We start from the raw sequence: 22103 nt of genomic DNA, 5'->3' as shown, positions 1-22103 counted from the left end.
ATGGCTTTATTTTGTTGGAATGAGAGATATTTTATTGCATTTTACTATGGTGTGCTACGTTGTACAATATTAGCTGGCCTCTAAAACTATGATATTTATGCACACTAAAATGTCCAATTAATTAAGGGCCTGATTCACTACGGATCGCAACTGTGTATACAATTGCGATTACGCACGCAGTTCAACTGTGATGGTATGCTAATCCACTGCGATCGCTATCTCGTCGCAGCACTACACAAGGACGCCCACTTTACTTAGCACACATACATACTGTTTTGCAAGACTGCAAAACCATCGGTACAATCGAGTACAATCGCAGCCTCACGCACACTTGCACAAGCCCTGACCTTCCTCAGAAATTGCTAACTTCCACGCAGGTTATGAGACCTCAGATTAAGTAGGCCATCGCAGTGGTTATTTTATGCACACCCCTGCAACGGTGTGCGAATGCACTGGGACGCCTGCGTTTCACAGACAACCCCCGTCACCTCCCACAAACGGCACTGTCAAGCCTTCTGCGATGGATCTGCGTAGTCACTGCGATCGCAGTCCTGATCGCAGCAGCCGGTTTGCGCACGCAAACTGCGACCCATACACATGTGCAGAACTCCCAGTAACTGTTACAAGTAACATGCCTGTTTTTTGTCCTTAAAAATATGTTAATTAACCAGTGGAAGCAATAAAGGTTCCATTAGAATCAATATAACATATGACCACAACTTTAAGCGGTTCTGAGCACTGTCATAATACTACTGTATGTAACATTCCAATTTGTTAGGTCAGACAGCAATATAGTACTTTAATCACAGCGTACACATATTTGCCTTTTAAATTATTACCGTTTTAAAAATACAGTTTTGCCTTTTAAATTATTGCTGCTTTAACAATACAGTTTTGTCTTTTAAATTATTGCTGCTTTAAAAATACAGTTTTGTCTTTTAAATTATTGCCACTTTAAAGGTACAGGTACACAGTTAAGTGCTATCTCTCTTTCTATTCCCAACTCCGAATCAGGCCCTTAGTGCTTTATACAAACTATATAATTGGGCCAAATATGATTTATAGGTAAGAGATATTTGTGAATTGCATAAAAAATAGCTTTACATTATACTCTAAACTAATGAGCGGCAGAATTTTCAAGAGTTCCACAAAATATTCACCTCATTCTGCATTTAGCTGCAAAGGTTTGCACATTTTGATTGCAAAATTTGGAGCTAAGTGTTTCCAACCACACCATACAGTGTTCCCAACCACACCATACAGTGTTCCCAACCACACCATACAGTGTTCCTAACCACACCATACAGTGTTCCCAACCACACCATACAGAAGAACAAATTGAGCATTATTAATTTTAAATCCAGAGTATCCTACAATGTAATTGTCTGCTTACCAACTTTGTGTACTATAGTATATAGTACAATTCTCAAATTCAGCCTGTGAAAATCACTTAAGGATGATAATATGATATTTTATTTGTATGATGAGTATATATTACCTTACCCTTCCCCCACTTCAGGTACAGATTAGTGTACAAAGTAAAATAATTGTAGGTTGCACAAAAAATTACAATGTAATCTTTTTGTTTTATATCTAGCAAGTAAATTATAATTTGCACCTCATTCCCATGACTACAGTTGATTGAGACTTAAGTGATTCATTACACAATACAAGAACTAAAACGGGAGTATAAAGTTGAAGATTTTATTTGACAGTATGGGGGGAAATTCAATAAGTCCCGATTATTTTTTGGGCGTAAAAAAGGGACTTACTGCATTTTTTACCGTGGGGCAATTCAATTAAAGCCCATTTTATCCACCCCAAAAATTACCTGTTTTCGGGCGAATGCACATAGGATCCGTGAGAAGTTCACAGACCTAAATGTTTTTGCCGCCTGCTTCACGATAACAGGATCATTATCGGGGATTTTTTTTTCGGAGCCTGCTGAGCATGTGAAGAACAATTGCGAATAAGGGCTGCCAGCGGCCGCACTTCTGGCTAAGTGAATAGCCCCTGGGGGATCTTTACAGCGGCTAATTGAATTCCCCCTATGTTTTGTGCGTGATGGCATAGTTATAGTTTGGCAAATGTATATACTAAAATGTAAAAAATGTGCTTGCCCTCTCACACAAGCTCCTTGTCAGAATCAATTGGTCTATCACCTGGCTTGAATAATTTTTCTTAATATTTACTAACATGTAGAAAGTAGCTGCAGTTTGTTCATAAACTTTTATTTAGGATTAGCAACCTATCAGTTTCTAGCTACTATCTTCTAGAACAGAGGTGGGGAACCTTTTTTCAGCCGAGGGCCATTTTGATATATATAACATTATTCGGGGGCCTGGTGTAGGTCATGCCCCCTCCATGTGATGTGACATGGGGCGGAGCCACAATCGCCGGTGATTACAGCAATGCCCGAAGCATCCTGAGGAGCTGTAAGGGTGGCGGTGTGACTGTCTGAATAATTAAAGTGAGCCGCGGGCCTTATACGGCCCACGGGCCTGAGGTTCCCCATCCTTGTTCTAGAAGGTGCTAGATAAATGTTAAGTAGAATCTGATTGGTTGCTATAGGCAACATTTTGACTTCTAAAAACCCGCACTTTAGTAAATATACAAAATTTCAGTTTGGACACCGCCTTCCCAAATCTAAATCTCTCTGCACATTTTAAATTTGCACCACCTGCAGTGCAGCATGGGTTTACCAAGATGACCAGTTAGTTGCTCTATCTTACTCTATTCCCAAATCTGATTCAGGCCCTAAGTCTACCGCACAAGCACACCTGAGTTTATTTTGGAGAGGTGCTTAAGGTTAGGATGACTCTGAAGCAGCCTGAGATGGATCTCTACCCTGCAATATTTGCCTCAAGATGTTCTAATGTTACATTCCAAACTAGGGCAGAATGAGAAGAAATCTTTATCTGCACTAGTCCACTACGAGATATTCTGATAATTTCAAGTGCTCATTCACATCTATCGGCTTTTTGGAGCTTTTCACATGTTAATAACACATGACATGTTTTATACAACAAATAGAACAAATAAAACCATGGTTAAAAGATTTATTAAAAGCAATGTTTTCTCTGCACAAAGAAAGGCATTAGTTACCGAAGAGGGATCCTTCGAATTGCAAAAATGTAGGCTATAGGCCGTCAAAGACATACAGGGCCTGATTCAGAGCCGGACGCTCTGACCAGAGCGCTCGCTCTGAATCAGGGCCCTCCTACCTAAAATTGGAGCGGTCTCCTGGCCGCTCGCATAGCTGTGGGTGACCACCCACAGCTTATGCGAGCGGCCAAAAAGATGGTCGCGATGGTCAAGAAACCTATGTTTTTAGAAACCTATGTTTTTGCAGTTGAGAAAAGAGGGATCACAGCAGCCATCTGTGATATCTGCTGCGGTGCATTCTTAATATATTGAGGGGATATTTAAGTTTTGTGGAAATGAGCAAAATATGCGTAATACATATGCCCCTTATACACACTACACACTAGTGCCACCTGCAATCCAGTTATCTATATCCGCCACATGGTGACCACCTCAATGCTACATGTTATCATAAGGATCACTGAGTTATAGGGGAAATGTGTATTTTTCTATGTTTCCCTCATTTATGTATCTATCTGTTTTATATCCGTTTAATATATATTTAGATCCATTAACAAATACATAAAAAATTTAAACATGCATCTGTATCAGAACAGGAAATCTTCACCTTGTCCAAGTCAAATATATGATGAACTACATATATACAATCATCAAAACCACATTTAATTGAATTTATAATGCATTGCCATTCAGATTAATGTAGAGTAGTTTAGAGTCAGAATTTGGCATAAACATATATCTATGGATCCATCCTGCCTTGTGTTAATGGATAAGATATGATCCAGGACCCCTAAGGAATGTTTCCAGCGTCTTGTTGAATTCATGCCATAAAGAATGCAAGTTGTTCTGGAGTTAAAGGGGGATCCTACCCAGTATAAGTAAAAAGTGGCCATTGAGTGCATATTAATCTACTAGGCCTCAGTATAACATATGAAGCGTACTTGTCTGCCTTTCATTTCTCCCCTGCTCCATCAGCTGACCACTAATGGAGGTGGGGCCGGGCATTTCATCATTAGGCCTGCCCCCTTGTGGCATAATGCCATACATTTCGACATATTAGCCCAGCATCCTCCTAATAGACCCACAAATCACAGCATTACACCCATTTTAATAGGGAGTGGGCAAAATGCAGGAGGATCATCTTCTTTGGGAGACTCCTTGACAATTTGGTAGTCTCCCATACGTGCTGTGAGAGTAGGTAAGCATTATATAAAGATATGATACTGGAAATAGGTAAAATAGATTTACAGTCAGCCACCCTTTATTTACCCTATAAAATATATGTTGTTTGTTTACTACTAAAATGTAATCAATTGGTTAAACCTATGAACGATACTTCACAGTGATCACTGCATGTGTCAGAGGGCAGATGTATACCTACAAATATTAAGTATCCCCTGAATGTACCATGGAGATACCGCAGCAGATACTTGTGTTATCTGCTGCGGTCCCTTAAATTCTGGCAGTAGCTGCAACCCCCATAGGTTTCTATGGGGGCTGCTAAGATGTCAGATTTAGCGGGCCAATAGACAAACTCCATCTCCAGATGGCATTGCCCTATAGTAGCCTATGGGCTAGTGACTCGTAAAATTTTTCAGAGTGCCTGAAGCTCCCTCCCCATTTCCCCTCAGGTACACATGTGCCAGCTGACGACCGCGCATGCGCAGTGTGTGTCGGGGATCTGAACCAGGGAGCACTGTGATAGCATTACGCTATCACACTGCTTCCAACTCTTCACCAGGATGGGCTCTTATCGGAGCTTGTCTCCTGGCAAGAGGATTTTAGTAAACTTGTGTAAAAATATTTATCTTTAATTTGCAAATTTAAGTGAAATTTTTTTATCATGTCGCCTTACAAATGGGGATTATGATAAATATGCCCTTCAGTAATTGAATCGTGGCTTAGCAAAGATTATGTATTATGCCGGTTATTTGCAGAATTGCATTTGTAGATAGAACAAAGGAAAGTTGGAAGTGCTTTAGTGATCTGTGGAGCTGATTCAGACCCGCTAGCTGGGATACGATCGCTCATAGCTGGCCGATATTTGCAATCTGCGCATGTGTATGTTTCGCAGTGCGCGTGCGCGAACCACTGTGAAAGATCGGGATGCGCTCGCCCAGCATAGACAGCCCAGTTGAATGAGTGACAGGAGAGGCCATTTGTGGGTGGTAACAGGGGCAGGCCACTAGAAACGGGGGAGTGGAGGTATGAACGCAGGCATGCCTGAGTGTTTCAACGGCGTTTCAGGGTGTGCATAATTAATAGGCATTGTCATAGTACATGTCACCTGATTGTATTTCACACTGAAGTGATCGCAGTGCTTGCGGCAAGGTATAGTCAACTTCAAGCGCAGCGAGCACGTCCGATGGTGCTCGATGTACCAATGTTTTTATGCACTTCCAGGATATGACGTGCGCAAGTGGGCGTCTTCAGAATGGCTGGTGGGTGTCTGCATACACAAAGTGATCGCACGCCAAGACATAGTGGGCATACTAATGCCTTGCCGTACGATCACCTGCCTCGCTGGGCGTGTGTTAGATTTGCATACGCTGGGAGCAAGCAAAAGCATCTAGCGAGCGGGTCTGAATGAGCTCCTGTATTTGTACTGATTACAGAATGTACATCCTGTGTCTTAAAATATCTGTACATAATCTTGAATGTGAAAGTGTTTGTGCATGCATCGTGTATAACTTGCTGTGCAGTACGATTGGTGCAGCCTTATATTCACTCTTATATATCATCATATAGATAGATAAAAGTATAGCAACTTCAGTGTGTTATTAGAGGTAGCAGCCTGAATGTCAGTGTAAGTGCCACAAATAGCCATTGTGTACTTTCTGCCCTATACTTTCAGCAGGAACTTTAATGGTGCAAGTAAGAGTAGATGTCAGGTCAACTATGTGTGGTTTCCTATAGTGGTTCTGCTCACTCTTGTGGGGTATAGACAGGAAAATATGATTATGGCTGGACCAACTAATGCAAACCGGTGATAAAAAACACACCGCCTAGCTGTACCTTTTCAGTACAGTTAGCAGCAACAGTACTGAGAGGCCTGCAGAAATGAGATCTACATAGAGCAGGATACACCTTAAGAATGAAAACACAATACTGATACTATAAGTTGGGTGTGGTATATCTTGTCGACATTCACGATGTTGACATTCATCATGTCAACTCTGAAGTAAGAGTCCTTTTTGCCTATTACTATCTCTATCCTTAATGCTAACCCGAAACCTAATGGAAATGTCAACATTCCGGTGTCAACATTCTGTCAGCGTCAACATTATGGTATCAACATTAATGATGTTGACATTTTAACCATCAATGTCGATCTTCTGCTGTCAAAGTGGTGAATGTCGATATTCTGATGGCAGACATTGTGACTGCATGCCTATAGGTCAAGCCACAGGGTAACGAGGGAGAGAGTCACTAATGACTGAATTACATGAACAGCACCATCACAAGCATCATAAATTCAGTCACCACTTGATCCAGATACAGACATGAAGGTCAAACAGCTTAGCCCTTCCATAGAAGGTAATACAGCCTAAGATTTGTATGGAGAGTCTCAGCACACCTGTGTTGATAAGGATTTTATTACAATTAGTAAATTAAAATAATACAAAACCATTCCTAATATTGATCAGTGGGACACAAGGAGCCTCATGCAGAGCTGAACATATATCTGTTTTATTTGCATAAAATACACATTATCTTCCTGTACTTGCATATATCCATAGGCAGCTTTTGACACAACCTATATGTAGACTCCTTATGACTAAAGAGGTGAAATGGAGTAGGCAGTAGCGTACGCAGGGGGGGGGGGTTCTGAGTACCCAGAAACCCCCCCTGACAGACTGAAGAGCAGAAACCATGTTCTTAAGCCCTGCCCCCTCACAGCAAATTGCTGCGATTCGTATGTATATGGATATGGAGGGGGCGGAGCCAATATGACGCAATTTCATTAGACTCAAGTCATTTGACCCCGCCCCCTCCCGATTGACCCGCGAATCGCGGCAATTTGCTGTGAAGGGGCGGGGCTTAAGAACATGCTGCAAGCCTTCTAGGTCCTGGCCTGGTCAGATCTGCTGCAAGGTAAGTTTGTGTATATGTGACATGTGTGTGTGTATATATGTGTGTGCATGTAAGGTATGTGTGACAAATGTATGTGTGTGCGTGTATATATTCACACACACACAAATATATATATATATATATAGCGTTCCCGTTAGGCTGTTTTAGCGGGGCGCGGCACCCTGCCCTCCTCCTGGAGGGCAAAAAGCACCCTGCCCTCCAGGAGGAGGGCAAAAAGCGCCCTGCCCTAACAGCCTGCGGGAACCGTTCTCACCCGCGGGACGCAGTGTCCCGCGGGTGGAGAAACATGCGGTGACCCGGTCACCGCCGGAGAATAGACGCCGGGTGCATGCACCCGGTATCTATTCTCCCTTTCTGCAGCGCTTGGGGGCTGCCCGGCATGTCCGTAAGCGCCGGGCACGCCCCCAAGTATGACGAAAAGGGGACGCGTCTTATAGACACGCCCCCTTTTCATGACCACGCCCCCTTTTCGGTCGCGCGCGCAGAAGGTTGCCCTCTCTAGCTCCGGCGCCCTGCCTGCCGCCGGAGCTAGAGGGAACACTATATATATATATATATATATATATATAAATACAGTATATAATCAGTATATAATATGGAACCCCCCATAAAAATCCTGCTTTTGTCCCTGGTAGGGAAGGCTCAGGCAAGTCTAAGCTGAGTACGGTAAGGACATGTTCATGTAAATACTACTGTCTGTAAAAGACCTAGATAGACATGTCAGGAGGCATACCTGTTGTGGGTGCTGAAGGTCTGGTGCATGAGATGTAACGAAGATGGCGATGATTAACAGCACTGTTTTATTACCTCTAATTAGCTGAGCATTCTCGCTGGCAGTTCTGTTATAGTATATGAAGTCATAACTGTGCATTTTTATTACTTGATATCTCCATTTAGATGGCGGCAGTAAATTAACTTCCCATTTAGTTTTTTAAGCCGAAAACAGATGTTTGTATTTAATTGAATCCAGTTGGTATATTATATTTGTATTTAATTACATTTAGCATGATAATTGCAACTTTTCATTTTTTAATTAATATGACAATAATTAAGACGGCACTTCTTGTGTATGTGTGATGCCACAAGCAGAGCACAAAGCGCCTTTTTCAGGGGGCATTTTGCGCTTGCAACTAAGATGCAAATTCTGCCCAACTCCACAAAAGAGACCCTTAGTGTTTAATCTTTCAAACTGTGTTTGTCTTATACAGATAATCCCATTTCTTATCCATGAGATTTATTACAAAAAAAAAAAAAGGTCATCTTGTAACTTATCTTCTCCTGTCAGATAGGATACAATTACTGCCGTTCTTTCTTGGATATTTCATCATCCAGTTAAATTGTTTTGGAGGTTGCACTTGGATAATGTTCTTAGGAATACTGTCCAAACATTTTGCTGCTTTTCAATTGATATGAAAATCCTTATCCCAAGTTCCACAAAATTGGTTTTCCTCTTGCAGGCGAGTACTAAAAAACATAAAAATAAAAATATCTGTTACCTAACAAGTAAACAGCCCTTAGCAGGGGCCCGGCTTACCTAGAACGGTTTATTTTTTTAGGGTAGGGTTCAGGCAATTTCCTGCAAGCTATAGGAGTGGCCATAAATACAGCAGGTGTTGATGTATCCAGATCTGCACTCATACCATATAGTAGGTCTATATCAGGGACACATACACGCTAATACGCATACACGCAACCAGGTCACAAGCGTAAAACAAAAGTATATAACATTTGTTTTGATAGCAAAAAACACATTCACATTTAGGCTTGATACATAGAACATATGTATAATATTCCATCTCATGCCATACTGTACAAAAAATTGTGCTTAAAATACACATAAAAAATCCTATTATCCATGTATTATCAATAAATAAAACACTGATTAGGTGCAGAGGTGAATCTGTAGTGGATTGCTAGTGCTGGCGCATCTCAAATTCATAGGCATATCCGCTTCTCTGTACAGGTCTGCATCTGCTTGCAATTACAGAAAAACACCTTTAGTTAGTCATCTCTGCCTATGTGAGACCATCCCTTCCCCTCCCTGTCCCTCTCCAGTCACAGGTGCAGTCTAGATGGGATGCAGTCACACATTTACAGATTTTGCGCTATGCAATGGGTGTACATCCAGCACAGAATCAGGTCCTTTGTCTCTATGCAACTGCTTTGAACTAATGTATAGGATAGTGGCTGAGGGTTCAAGGGTCCCAGTAGAAATTATCTGCATACTATATTTGTGAAGTAATGCATGTAACTGCAGTTGTTGATGTGAAAAAGGAGAGCAGACAGGACTTGCTGAAAAGGGAAAATAATCTAAACTTAGAGAGCAGGGTGTGAGTGGTGATGCCTTGGAGAAAAGGAGGAAGGTGGCAAAGGAGGAAGGTGGCAAAGGACTGCTTTCCCAACAACTCTGAGGAAACGAGGCATGTGGTGCTTCCACCTCAATATTGTATGAGATTATTGAGTCATTCATTTTATACATTTCTCAAAATAACCAAAATTAAACAAGGAACCTCCTTAAACATTTTATAATATAGTTTCATAAAGAAACACATAATGTATGCTATAGACAAGAATGGGCTCAGATGCAAAGAAGCTTGTGAGCATGGGAGCGCATCCATACAGCATAGGTTCCACAAGGTAATCTGATGTAAATGGATGGAAGGTTGTGGAGTCCCACGGAAAGGATTTAGCCCCAATATTCAGTCTCATACGGGATCTTCCAGATAGAACCCACTTTAATGAAAAATGAATAACAGTATGTAACAAATGAGGCGTGATACTGGAGCTTACTCTTCAATTACCAATACTAACCATGGATTCTATCCAGACACTTAGTGTGCTGTGATTGCGTATGTTCACCAGCAAGTGGTGTCAAATATTTATTCCTAATAAAATAATTAATAACCACTATCCAAATCACACAGATTAGGATATAACCTTTCATAGGCTAAAACCTCAGAATGCAGATGGGGATTGAGTATTGTAATTCCATATATCAGCATCTGCAAGTCACTGCCTTTGTCATGTCTACCAGAAACTGGTGCTAGACAAAAATGCAGTCAAGTGAGGGACTTTTGTCCATCTATTCTATATTAATATAAGAACGTTGTGTCTGGCTGTTCCAAGTTGATGCGAAAACTACTGAAACGATTTTCATGAAAACAGCATCAATTTGTAGTGGAATAATAACCTGCACTATGTTTCATCTGGATCTGTCAAGCTAAAGCTGAGCAATGACAAACAAAAATATTTACTAACATCATCAATGCAGGAGATAGGTGTGGCAGCCGGGTAAGGGGTTATGGGAGAGGTGCTTTGGGGCCGCGTTCACTTGAATAGGATAGGCTACATAGCAGTCCATGCACAGTGCACTCTGTGAAATTGGAGTGAGAGGTGGGTGAAGGTGCTGCTGCCACCAGTCTGCATAGCACTGCTGATCACGTGGACCATTCTCACGAAAGGCCCCCTATGCAAAGCAATACAACTAGATCACCTCAAAAAAAAAAATGTTGGCAGAAGCGATTTCAACGTGGACAAAGCCGCTGTCAATAGCTAGTAAATATATTATCATTCAAGTCTTACATTAGTTTTTAGTTTCAAACATGGTAATTATATTTGTCTTCTCTCTTTCAGGTTCAAGTCATTATGGCAGATGGCTCCAAGTAAGATTTTAATAATAAAACAATGGCTTGGAAACAAAATATCATAAAACATATATTAGCAACATAACCAGACAGAACCAGATAAATTCACTGCATTCAATGCTCCCACCAGAACATTATAAAGTAAACATCTCCATAATATCAAACACCAAGTTAAAGTTCAAACATATCGCATCTCCAGAATGTTACATACTATCCATCTCCAGTATGTTACACACTATCCATCTTCAGTATGTTACATACTATCCATCTCCAGTATGTTACACACTATCCATCGCCAGTATTTTACACACTATAGACCTCCAAAATGTTACACACTATCCATCTCCAGTATGTTACATACTATCCATTTCCAGAACGTTACACACTATCGATCTCCAGTATGTTACACCATATCCATCTCCAGTATTTTACACACTACTATCCATCTCCAGTATTTTACACACTATCCATCTCCAGTATTTTACACACTATCCATCTCCAGAATTTTACATACTATCCATCTCCAGTATGTTACACACTATCCATCTCCAGAGTGTTACATACTATCCATCTCCAGTATGTTACACACTATCCATCTCCAGTATGTTACACACTATCCATCTCCAGAATGTAACACACTATCCATCCCCAGTATGTTACATACTGTTCATCTCCAGGATGTTACAAACTATCCAACTCCAGTATGTTACACACTATCCATCTCCAGAATGTTACACATTATCCATCTCCAGTATATTACACACTATCCATCTCCAGTATGTTACACACTATCCATCTACAGAATGTTACACACTATCCATCTGCAGTATGCTACATACTGTTCATCTCCAGACTGTTACACACATCTCCAGTATGTTACATACTGTTCATCTCCAGAATGTTACAAAGCATCCACCTCCAGAATGTTACACAATATCCATCCCCATTATGTTACACACTATCCATCTCCAGTATGTTACACACTATCCATCTCCAGTATTTTACACACTATCCATCTCCAGAATATTACACACTATCCATCTCCAGAATGTTACATACTATCCATCTCCAGTATGTTACACACTATCCATGTCCAGTATGTTACAAACTATCAATCTCTAAAATGTTACACTATCCATCTCCAGTATGTTACACACTATTCATCTCCAGTATTTTACACACTACTATCCATCTCCAGAATGTTACACACTATCCATATACAGTATGTTACACACTATCCATCTCCAGAATGTTACATACTATCCATCTCCAGTTTGTAACACACTATCCATCTCCAGTATGTTACATACTGTTCATCTCCAGAATGTTAAACACTATCCATCTCCAGTTTGATACATACTATTCATCTCCACTATTTTACACACTATCCATCTCCACTATGTTACATACTATCCATCTCCAGTATGTTACACATATTCATCTGCAGAATGTTACACACTATCCATCTCCAGTATGTTACACACTATCCATCTCCAGTATTTTACACACTATCCATCTCCAGAATATTACACACTATCCATCTCCAGAATGTTACATACTATCCATCTCCAGTATGTTACACACTATCCATCTCCAGTATGTTACACACTATCAATCTCTAAAATGTTACACTATCCATCTCCAGTATGTTACACACTATTCATCTCCAGTATTTTACACACTACTATCCATCTCCAGAATGTTACACACTATCCATATACAGTATGTTACACACTATCCATCTCCAGAATGTTACATACTATCCATCTCCAGTTTGTAACACACTATCCATCTCCAGTATGTTACATACTGTTCATCTCCAGAATGTTAAACACTATCCATCTCCAGTTTGAAACATACTATTCATCTCCACTATTTTACACACTATCCATCTCCACTATGTTACATACTATCCATCTCCAGTATGTTACACATATTCATCTCCAGAATGTTACATACTATCCATTTCCAGTAAGTTACACACTATCCATCTCCAGTATTTTACACACTATCCATCTCAAGAATGTTACACACTATCCATCTCCAGTATGTTACATACTATCCATCTCCAGAATGTTACACACTATCCATCTCCAGAATGTTACACACTATCCATCTCCAGAATGTTACACTCTATCCATCTCCAGTATGTTACACACTATCCATCTCCAGAATGTTAAACACTATCCATCTCCAGTATGTTACATACTGTTCATCTCCAGGATGTTACACACTATCCATCTCCAGTATGTTACACACTATTCATCTCCAGGATGTTACACACTATCCATCTTCACAATGTTACACAATATCCATCTCCAGTATGTTACATACTATCCATCTCCTGTATTTTACACATATTCATCTCCAGAATGTTACATACTATCCATCTCCAGTATGTTACACACTATCCATCTCCAGTATTTTATAAACTATCCATCTCCAGAATGTTACACACTATCAATCTCCAGTATGTTACACACTATCCATCTCCAGAATGTCACATAATAGCCATCTCCGGTATGTTATACACTATCCAACATCTTCAGTATTTAAAAAACTATCCATCTCCAGAATGTTACACACTATCCATCTCCAGTATGTTACACACTATCCATCTCCAGAATGTTACATACTATCCATCTCCAGTTTGTTACATAATGTTCATCTCCAGAATGTTACACACTATCCATCTCCAGTTTGATACATACTGTTCATCTGCCGGAATTTTACACACTATCCATCTCCACTATGTTACATACTATCCATCTCCAGTATGTTACACATATTCATCTCCAGAATGTTACATACTATCCATTTCCAGTAAGTTACACACTATCCATCTCCAATATTTTACACACTATCCCTCTCCAGAAAGTTACACACTATCCATCTCCAGTATGTTACACACTATCCATCTCCAGAATGTTGCATACTATCCATCTCCAGTATGTTACACACTATCCATCTCCAGAATGTTACACCCTATCCATCTCCAGTATGTTACACACTATCCATCTCCAGTATTTTATACACTGCTATCCATCTCCAGTATTTTACACAATATCCATCTCCAGTATTTTACACACTATCCATCTCCAGAATGTTACACACTATCCATCTCCAGTATTTTACACACTATCCATCTCCAGAATATTACACACTATCCATCTCCAGAATGTTACATACTATCCATCTCCAGTATGTTACACACTATCCATCTCCAGTATGTTACACACTATCAATCTCTAAAATGTTACACTATCCATCTCCAGTATGTTACACACTATTCATCTCCAGTATTTTACACACTACTATCCATCTCCAGAATGTTACACACTATCCATCTCCAGTATGTTACACACTATCCATCTCCAGAATGTTACATACTATCCATCTCCAGTTTGTAACACACTATCCATCTCCAGTACGTTACATACTGTTCATCTCCAGAATGTTAAACACTATCCATCTCCAGTTTGATACATACTATTCATCTCCACTATTTTACACACTATCCATCTCCACTATGTTACATACTATCCATCTCCAGTATGTTACACATATTCATCTCCAGAATGTTACATACTATCCATTTCCAGTAAGTTACACACTATCCATCTCCAGTATTTTACACACTATCCATCTCAAGAATGTTACACACTATCCATCTCCAGTATGTTACATACTATCCATCTCCAGAATGTTACACACTATCCATCTCCAGAATGTTACACACTATCCATCTCCAGAATGTTACACTCTATCCATCTCCAGTATGTTACACACTATCCATCTCCAGAATGTTAAACACTATCCATCTCCAGTATGTTACATACTGTTCATCTCCAGGATGTTACATACTATTCATCTCCAGAATGTTACACACTATCCATCTCCAGTATGTTACACAATATCCATCTCCAGTATGTTACATACTATCCATCTCCAGTATTTTACACATATTCATCTCCAGAATGTTACATACTATCCATCTCCAGTATGTTACACACTATCCATCTCCAGTATTTTATAAACTATCCATCTACAGAATGTTACACACTATCCATCTCCAGTATGTTACACACTATCCATCTCCAGAATGTCACATAATAGCCATCTCCGGTATGTTACACATTATCCAACATCTTCAGTATTTAAAAAACTATCCATCTCCAGAATGTTACACAATATCCATCTCCAGTATGTTACACACTATCCATCTCCAGAATATTACATACTATCCATCTCCAGTTTGTTACACACTATCCATCTCCAGTATGTTACATAATGTTCATCTCCAGAATGTTACACACTATCCATCTCCAGTTTTATACATACTGTTCATCTGCCGGAATTTTACACACTATCCATCTCCACTATGTTACATACTATCCATCTCCAGTATGTTACACATATTCATCTCCAGAATGTTACATACTATCCATTTCCAGTAAGTTACACACTATCCATCTCCAGTTATTTACACACTATCCCTCTCCAGAATGTTACACACTATCCATCTCCAGAATATTGCATACTATCCATCTCCAGTATGTTACACACTATCCATCTCCAGAATGTTACACCGTATCCATCTCCATTATGTTACACACTATCCATCGCCAGTAATTTATACACTGCTATCCATCTCCAGTATTTTACACAATATCCATCTCCAGTATTTTACACACTATCCATCTCCAGAATGTTACACACTATGCATCGCCAATACGTTACGCATTATCCATCTCCAGTATGTTACACATATCCATTTCCAGAATGTTACATACTATCTATCTCCAGTATGTTGCACAATATCCATCTCCAGTATGTTACACACAATTATCCATCTCCAGTATGTTACACACTATCCATCTCCAGAATGTTACACACTATCCATCTCCAGTATGTTAAACAATATCCATCTCCAGTATTTTACACACTATTATCCATCTCCAGTATTTTACACACTATCCTACTACAGAATGTTACATACTATCCATCTCCAGTATGTTACACACTATCCATCTCAAGAGTGTTACATACTATCCATCTCCAGTATGTTACACACTATCCATCTCCAGTATGTTACCCACTATCCATCTCCAGAATGTTACACACTATCCTTCTCCAGTATGTTACATACTGTTCATCTCAAGGAAGTTACACACTATCAATCTCCAGAAATTTACACACTATTATCCATCTCCAGTATTTTACACACTATCCATCTCCAGTATGTTCCACACTATACATCTCCAGAGTGTTACAAACTATACATCTCCAGCATGTTACACACTATCCAGCTCCAGTATATTACACACTATACATCTCCAGAATGTTACACACTATCCATCTCCAGTATGTTACATACTGTTCATCTGCAGGATCTTACACACTATCCATCTCTAGTATGATATACACTATCCATCTCTAGAATGTTACACACTATCCATCTCCAGTATAAAACACACTATCCATCTCCAGTATGTTACACACTATCCATCTCCAGAATGGTACACACTATCCATCTCCAGTATGTTACACACTATCCATCTCCAGTATTTTACACATATTCATCTCCAGAATGTTACATACTATCCATCTCCAGTATCTTACACACTATCCATCTCCAGTATTTTATATACTATCCATCTCCAGAATGATACACACTATCCATCTCCAGTATATTACACACTATTCATCTCCAGAATGTTACATACTATGCATCTCCAGTATTTTACACACTATTCATCTCCAGACTGTTAAACAATATCCATCTCCAGTTTGTTACATACTGTTCATCTCCAGTATGTAACATACTATCCATCTCCAGTATGTTACATAATGTTCAACTCCAGTATGTTACACCCTATTCATCTCCAGTATGTTACATACTGTTTATCTCCAGAATGTTACTCACTATCCATCTCCAGAATGTTACACACTATCCATCTCCAGTTTGTTACACACTATCCATCTCCAGTATGTTACATACTATCCATCTCCAGAATGTTACACACTATCCATCTCAGGTATTTTACACACTATCCATCTACAGAATGTTACACACTATCCATCTCCAGTATGTTACACACTATCCATCTCCAGAATGTTACCTACTATCCAACTCCAGTACGTTACACACTATCCATCTCCAGTATGTTACACACTATCCATCTCTAAAATGTTACACACTATCCATCTCCTGTATGTTTCACACTATCCATCTCCAGTATTTTACGCACTACTATCCATCTCCAGTATTTTACACACTATCCATCTCCAGAATGTTACACACTATCCATCTCCAGTATTTTACACACTATCCATCTCCAGAATGTTACATACTATCCATCTCCAGTTTGTTACACACTATCCATCTCCAGTATGTTACATAATGTTCATCTCCAGAATGTTAAACACTATCCATCTCCAGTTTGATACTTACTATTCATCTCCAGTATTTTACACACTATCCATCTCCACTATGTTACATACTATCCATCTCCAGTATGCTACACATATTCATCTCCAGAATGTTACATACTATCCATTTCCAGTAAATTACACACTATCCATCTCTAAAATGTTACACACTATCCATCTCCTGTATGTTTCACACTATCCATCTCCAGTATTTTACGCACTACTATCCATCTCCAGTATTTTACACACTATCCATCTCCAGTATTTTACACACTATACATCTCAAGAATATTACACACTATCCATCGCCAGTATGTTACATACTATCCATCTCCAGAATGTTACACACTATCCATCTCCAGAATGTTACACACTATCCATCTCCAGAATGTTACACCCTATCCATCTCCAGTATGTTACACACTGTCCATCTCCAGAATGTTAAACACTATCCATCCCCAGTATGTTACATACTGTTCATCTCCAGGATGTTAAACACTATCCATCTCCAGTATGTTACACACTATTCATCTCCTGAATGTTACATACTATCCATCTCCAGTATGTTACACATATTCATCTCCAGAATGTTACATACTATCCATCTCCAGTATGTTACTCACTATCCATCTCCAGTATTTTATAAACTATCCATCTCCAGTATGTTACACACTGTTCATCTCAAGAGTGTTACATACTATCCATCTCCAGTATGTTACCCACTATCCATCTCCAGTATGTTACCCACTATCCATCTCCAGAATGTTACACACTATCCATCTCCAGTATGTTACATACTGTTCATCTCAATGATGTTACACACTATCAATCTCCAGTATTTTACACACTATTATCCATTTCCAGTATTTTACACACTATCCATCTCCAGAATGTTACACAATATCCATCTCCAGTATGTTACACACTATACATCTCCAGAGTGTTACATACTATACATCTCCAGTATGTTACACACTATCCAGCTCCAGTATATCACACACTATACATCTCCAGAATGTTACACACTATCCATCTCCAGTATGTTACATACTGTTCATCTCCAGGATCTTACACACTATCCATCTCTAGTATGATACACACTATCCATCTCTAGAATGTTACACACTATCCATCTCCAGCATAAAACACACTATCCATCTCCAGAATGTTACACACTATCCATCTCCAGTATGTTACACACTATCCATCTCCAGTATTTTACACATATTCATCTCCAGAATTTTACATACTATCCATCTCCAGTATGTTACACACTATCCATCTCCAGTATTTTATATACTATCCATCTCCAGAATGATACACACTATCCATCTCCAGTATATTACACACTATTCATCTCCAGAATGTTACATACTATCCATCTCCAGAATGAAACACACTATCCATCTCCAGTATATTACACACTATTCATCTCCAGAATGTTACATACTATGCATCTCCAGTATTTTACACACTATTCATCTTCAGACTGTTAAATAATGTTCAACTCCAGTATGTTACACCCTATTCATCTCCAGTATGTTACAAACTGTTTATCTCCAGAATGTTACTCACTATCCATCTCCAGAATGTTACACACTATCCATCTCCAGAATGTTACATCCTATCCATCTCCAGTATGTTACACACTATCCATCTCCAGAATGTTATACACTATCCATCTACAGTATGTTACATACTGTTCATCTCCAGGATGATACACACTATCCATCTCCAGTATGTTACACACTATTCATCTCCAGTATTTTATAAACTATCCATCTCCAGAATGTTACACACTATCCATCTCCAGTATGTTACACACTATCCATCTCCAGTATTTTATAAACTATCCATCTCCAGAATGTTACACACTATCCATCTCCAGTATGTTACACACTATCCATCTCCAGAATGTCACATAATAACCATCTCCGGTATGTTACACACTATCCAACATCTTCAGTATTTAAAAAACTATCCATCTCCAGAATGTTACACACTATCCATCTCCAGAATGTTACACACTATCCATCTCCAGTATGTTACACACTATCCATCTCCAGAAAGTTACATACTATCCATCTCCAGTTTGTAACACACTATCCATCTACAGTATGTTACATAATGTTCATCTTCAGAATGTTACACACTATCCATCTCCAGTTTGATACATACTGTTCATCTGCTGGAATTTTACACACTATCCATCTCCACTATGTTACATACTATCCATCTCCATTACGTTACACATATTCATCTCCAGAATGTTACATACTATCCATTTCCAGTAAGTTACATACTATCCATCTCCAGAATGTTACACACTATCCATCTCCAGTATGTTACACAATATCCATCTCCAGTATTTTACACACTATCCATCTCCAGTATATTACACACTATCCATCTCCAGAATGTTACATACTATCCATCTCCAGTTTGTAACACACCATCCATCTCCAGTATGTTACATAATGTTCATCTTCAGAATGTTACACACTATCCATCTCCAGTTTGATACATACTGTTCATCTGCTGGAATTTTACACACTATCCATCTCCACTATGTTACATACTATCCATCTCCATTATGTTACACATATTCATCTCCAGAATGTTACTTACTATCCATTTCCAGTAAGTTACATACTATCCATCTCCAGAATGTTACACACTATCCATCTCCAGTATGTTACACAATATCCATCTCCAGTATTTTACACACTATTATCCATCTCCAGTATTTTACACACTATTCATCTACAGAATGATACATACTATCCATCTCCAGTATGTTACACACTATCCATCTCAAGAGTGTTACATACTATCCATCTCCAGTATGTTACCCACTATCCATCTCCAGTATGTTACCCACTATCCATCTCCAGAATGTTACACACTATCCATCTCCAGTATGTTCCATACTGTTCATCACAAGGATGTTACACACTATCAATCTCCAGTATGTTACACACTATCCATCTCCAGAATGTCACATAATAACCATCTCCGGTATGTTACACACTATCCAACATCTTCAGTATTTAAAAAACTATCCATCTCCAGAATGTTACACACTATCCATCTCCAGAATGTTACACACTATACATCTCCAGTATATTACACACTATCCATCTCCAGAATGTTACATACTATCCATCTCCAGTTTGTAACACACTATCCATCTCCAGTATGTTACATAATGTTCATCTTCAGAATGTTACACACTATCCATCTCCAGTTTGATACATACTGTTCATCTGCTGGAATTTTACACACTATCCATCTCCACTATGTTACATACTATCCATCTCCATTATGTTACACATATTCATCTCCAGAATGTTACATACTATCCATTTCCAGTAAGTTACATACTATCCATCTCCACTATGTTACACACTATCCATCTCCAGTATTTTACACACTATCCATCTCCAGTATATTACACACTATCCATCTCCAGAATGTTACATACTATCCATCTCCAGTTTGTAACACACCATCCATCTCCAGTATGTTACATAATGTTCATCTTCAGAATGTTACACACTATCCATCTCCAGTTTGATACATACTGTTCATCTGCTGGAATTTTACACACTATCCATCTACACTATGTTACATACTATCCATCTCCATTATGTTACACATATTCATCTCCAGAATGTTACATACTATCCATTTCCAGTAAGTTACATACTATCCATCTCCAGAATGTTACACACTATCCATCTCCAGTATGTTACACAATATCCATCTCCAGTATTTTACACACTATTATCCATCTCCAGTATTTTACACACTATCCATCTACAGAATGTTACATACTATCCATCTCCAGTATGTTACACACTATCCATCTCAAGAGTGTTACATACTATCCATCTCCAGTATGTTACCCACTATCCATCTCCAGTATGTTACCCACTATCCATCTCCAGAATGTTACACACTATCCATCTCCAGTATGTTACATACTGTTCATCTCAAGGATGTTACACACTATCAATCTCCAGTATTCTACACACTATTATCCATCTCCAGTATTTTACACACTATCCATCTCCAAAATGTTACACAATATCCATCTCCAGTATGTTACACACTATACATCTCCAGAGTGTTACATACTATACATCTCCAGTATGTTACACACTATCCAGCTCCAGTATATTACACACTATACATATCCAGAATGTTACACACTATCCATCTCCAGTATGTTACATACTGTTCATCTCCAGGATCTTACACACTATCCATCTCTAGTATGATACACACTATCCATCTCTAGAATGTTACACACTATCCATCTCCAGTATAAAACACACTATCCATCTCCAGTATGTTACACACTATCCATCTCCAGAATGTTACACACTATCCATCTCCAGTATGTTACACACTATCCATCTCCAGTATTTTACACATATTCATCTCCAGAATGTTACATACTATCCATCTCCAGTATGTTACACACTATTCATCTCCAGTATTTTATATACTATCCATCTCCAGAATGATACACACTATCCATCTCCAGTATATTACACACTATTCATCTCCAGAATGTTACATACTATGCATCTCCAGAATTTTACACACTATTCATCTCCAGACTGTTAAACACTATCCATCTCCAGTTTGTTACATACTGTTCATCTCCAGTATGTAACATACTATCCATCTCCAGTATGTTACATAATGTTCAACTCCAGTATGTTACACTCTATCCATCTCCAGTATATTACATACTGTTTATCTCCAGAATGTTACTCACTATCCATCTCCAGAATGTTACACACTATCCATCTCCAG

At 39.0% G+C, this 22103-nt stretch overlaps 1 protein-coding gene across 2 annotated transcripts in view; it reads left to right on the top strand.

The window, feature by feature from the left end:
* ARR3 (arrestin 3) overlaps positions 1-22103 on the top strand; it is a 121623-nt gene that overhangs the window by 1513 nt on the left and 98007 nt on the right. For both annotated transcript variants that reach the window (XM_088444975.1, XM_088444974.1), the window contains exon 2: positions 10834-10862. In XM_088444975.1, the coding sequence (XP_088301101.1) occupies positions 10846-10862 (17 nt within the window). In that variant the 5' untranslated portion in view covers positions 10834-10845. The remainder of the gene's footprint in view (positions 1-10833; positions 10863-22103) is intronic.

Source organism: Taudactylus pleione, unplaced genomic scaffold (assembly GCF_031769625.1).
Source record: "Taudactylus pleione unplaced genomic scaffold, aTauple2 ptg000375l, whole genome shotgun sequence".
Lineage (NCBI taxonomy): Eukaryota > Metazoa > Chordata > Amphibia > Anura > Myobatrachidae > Taudactylus > Taudactylus pleione.
Note: the sequence above shows the minus strand (reverse complement) of the source record. Positions and strands in the feature narration are given on the sequence as shown.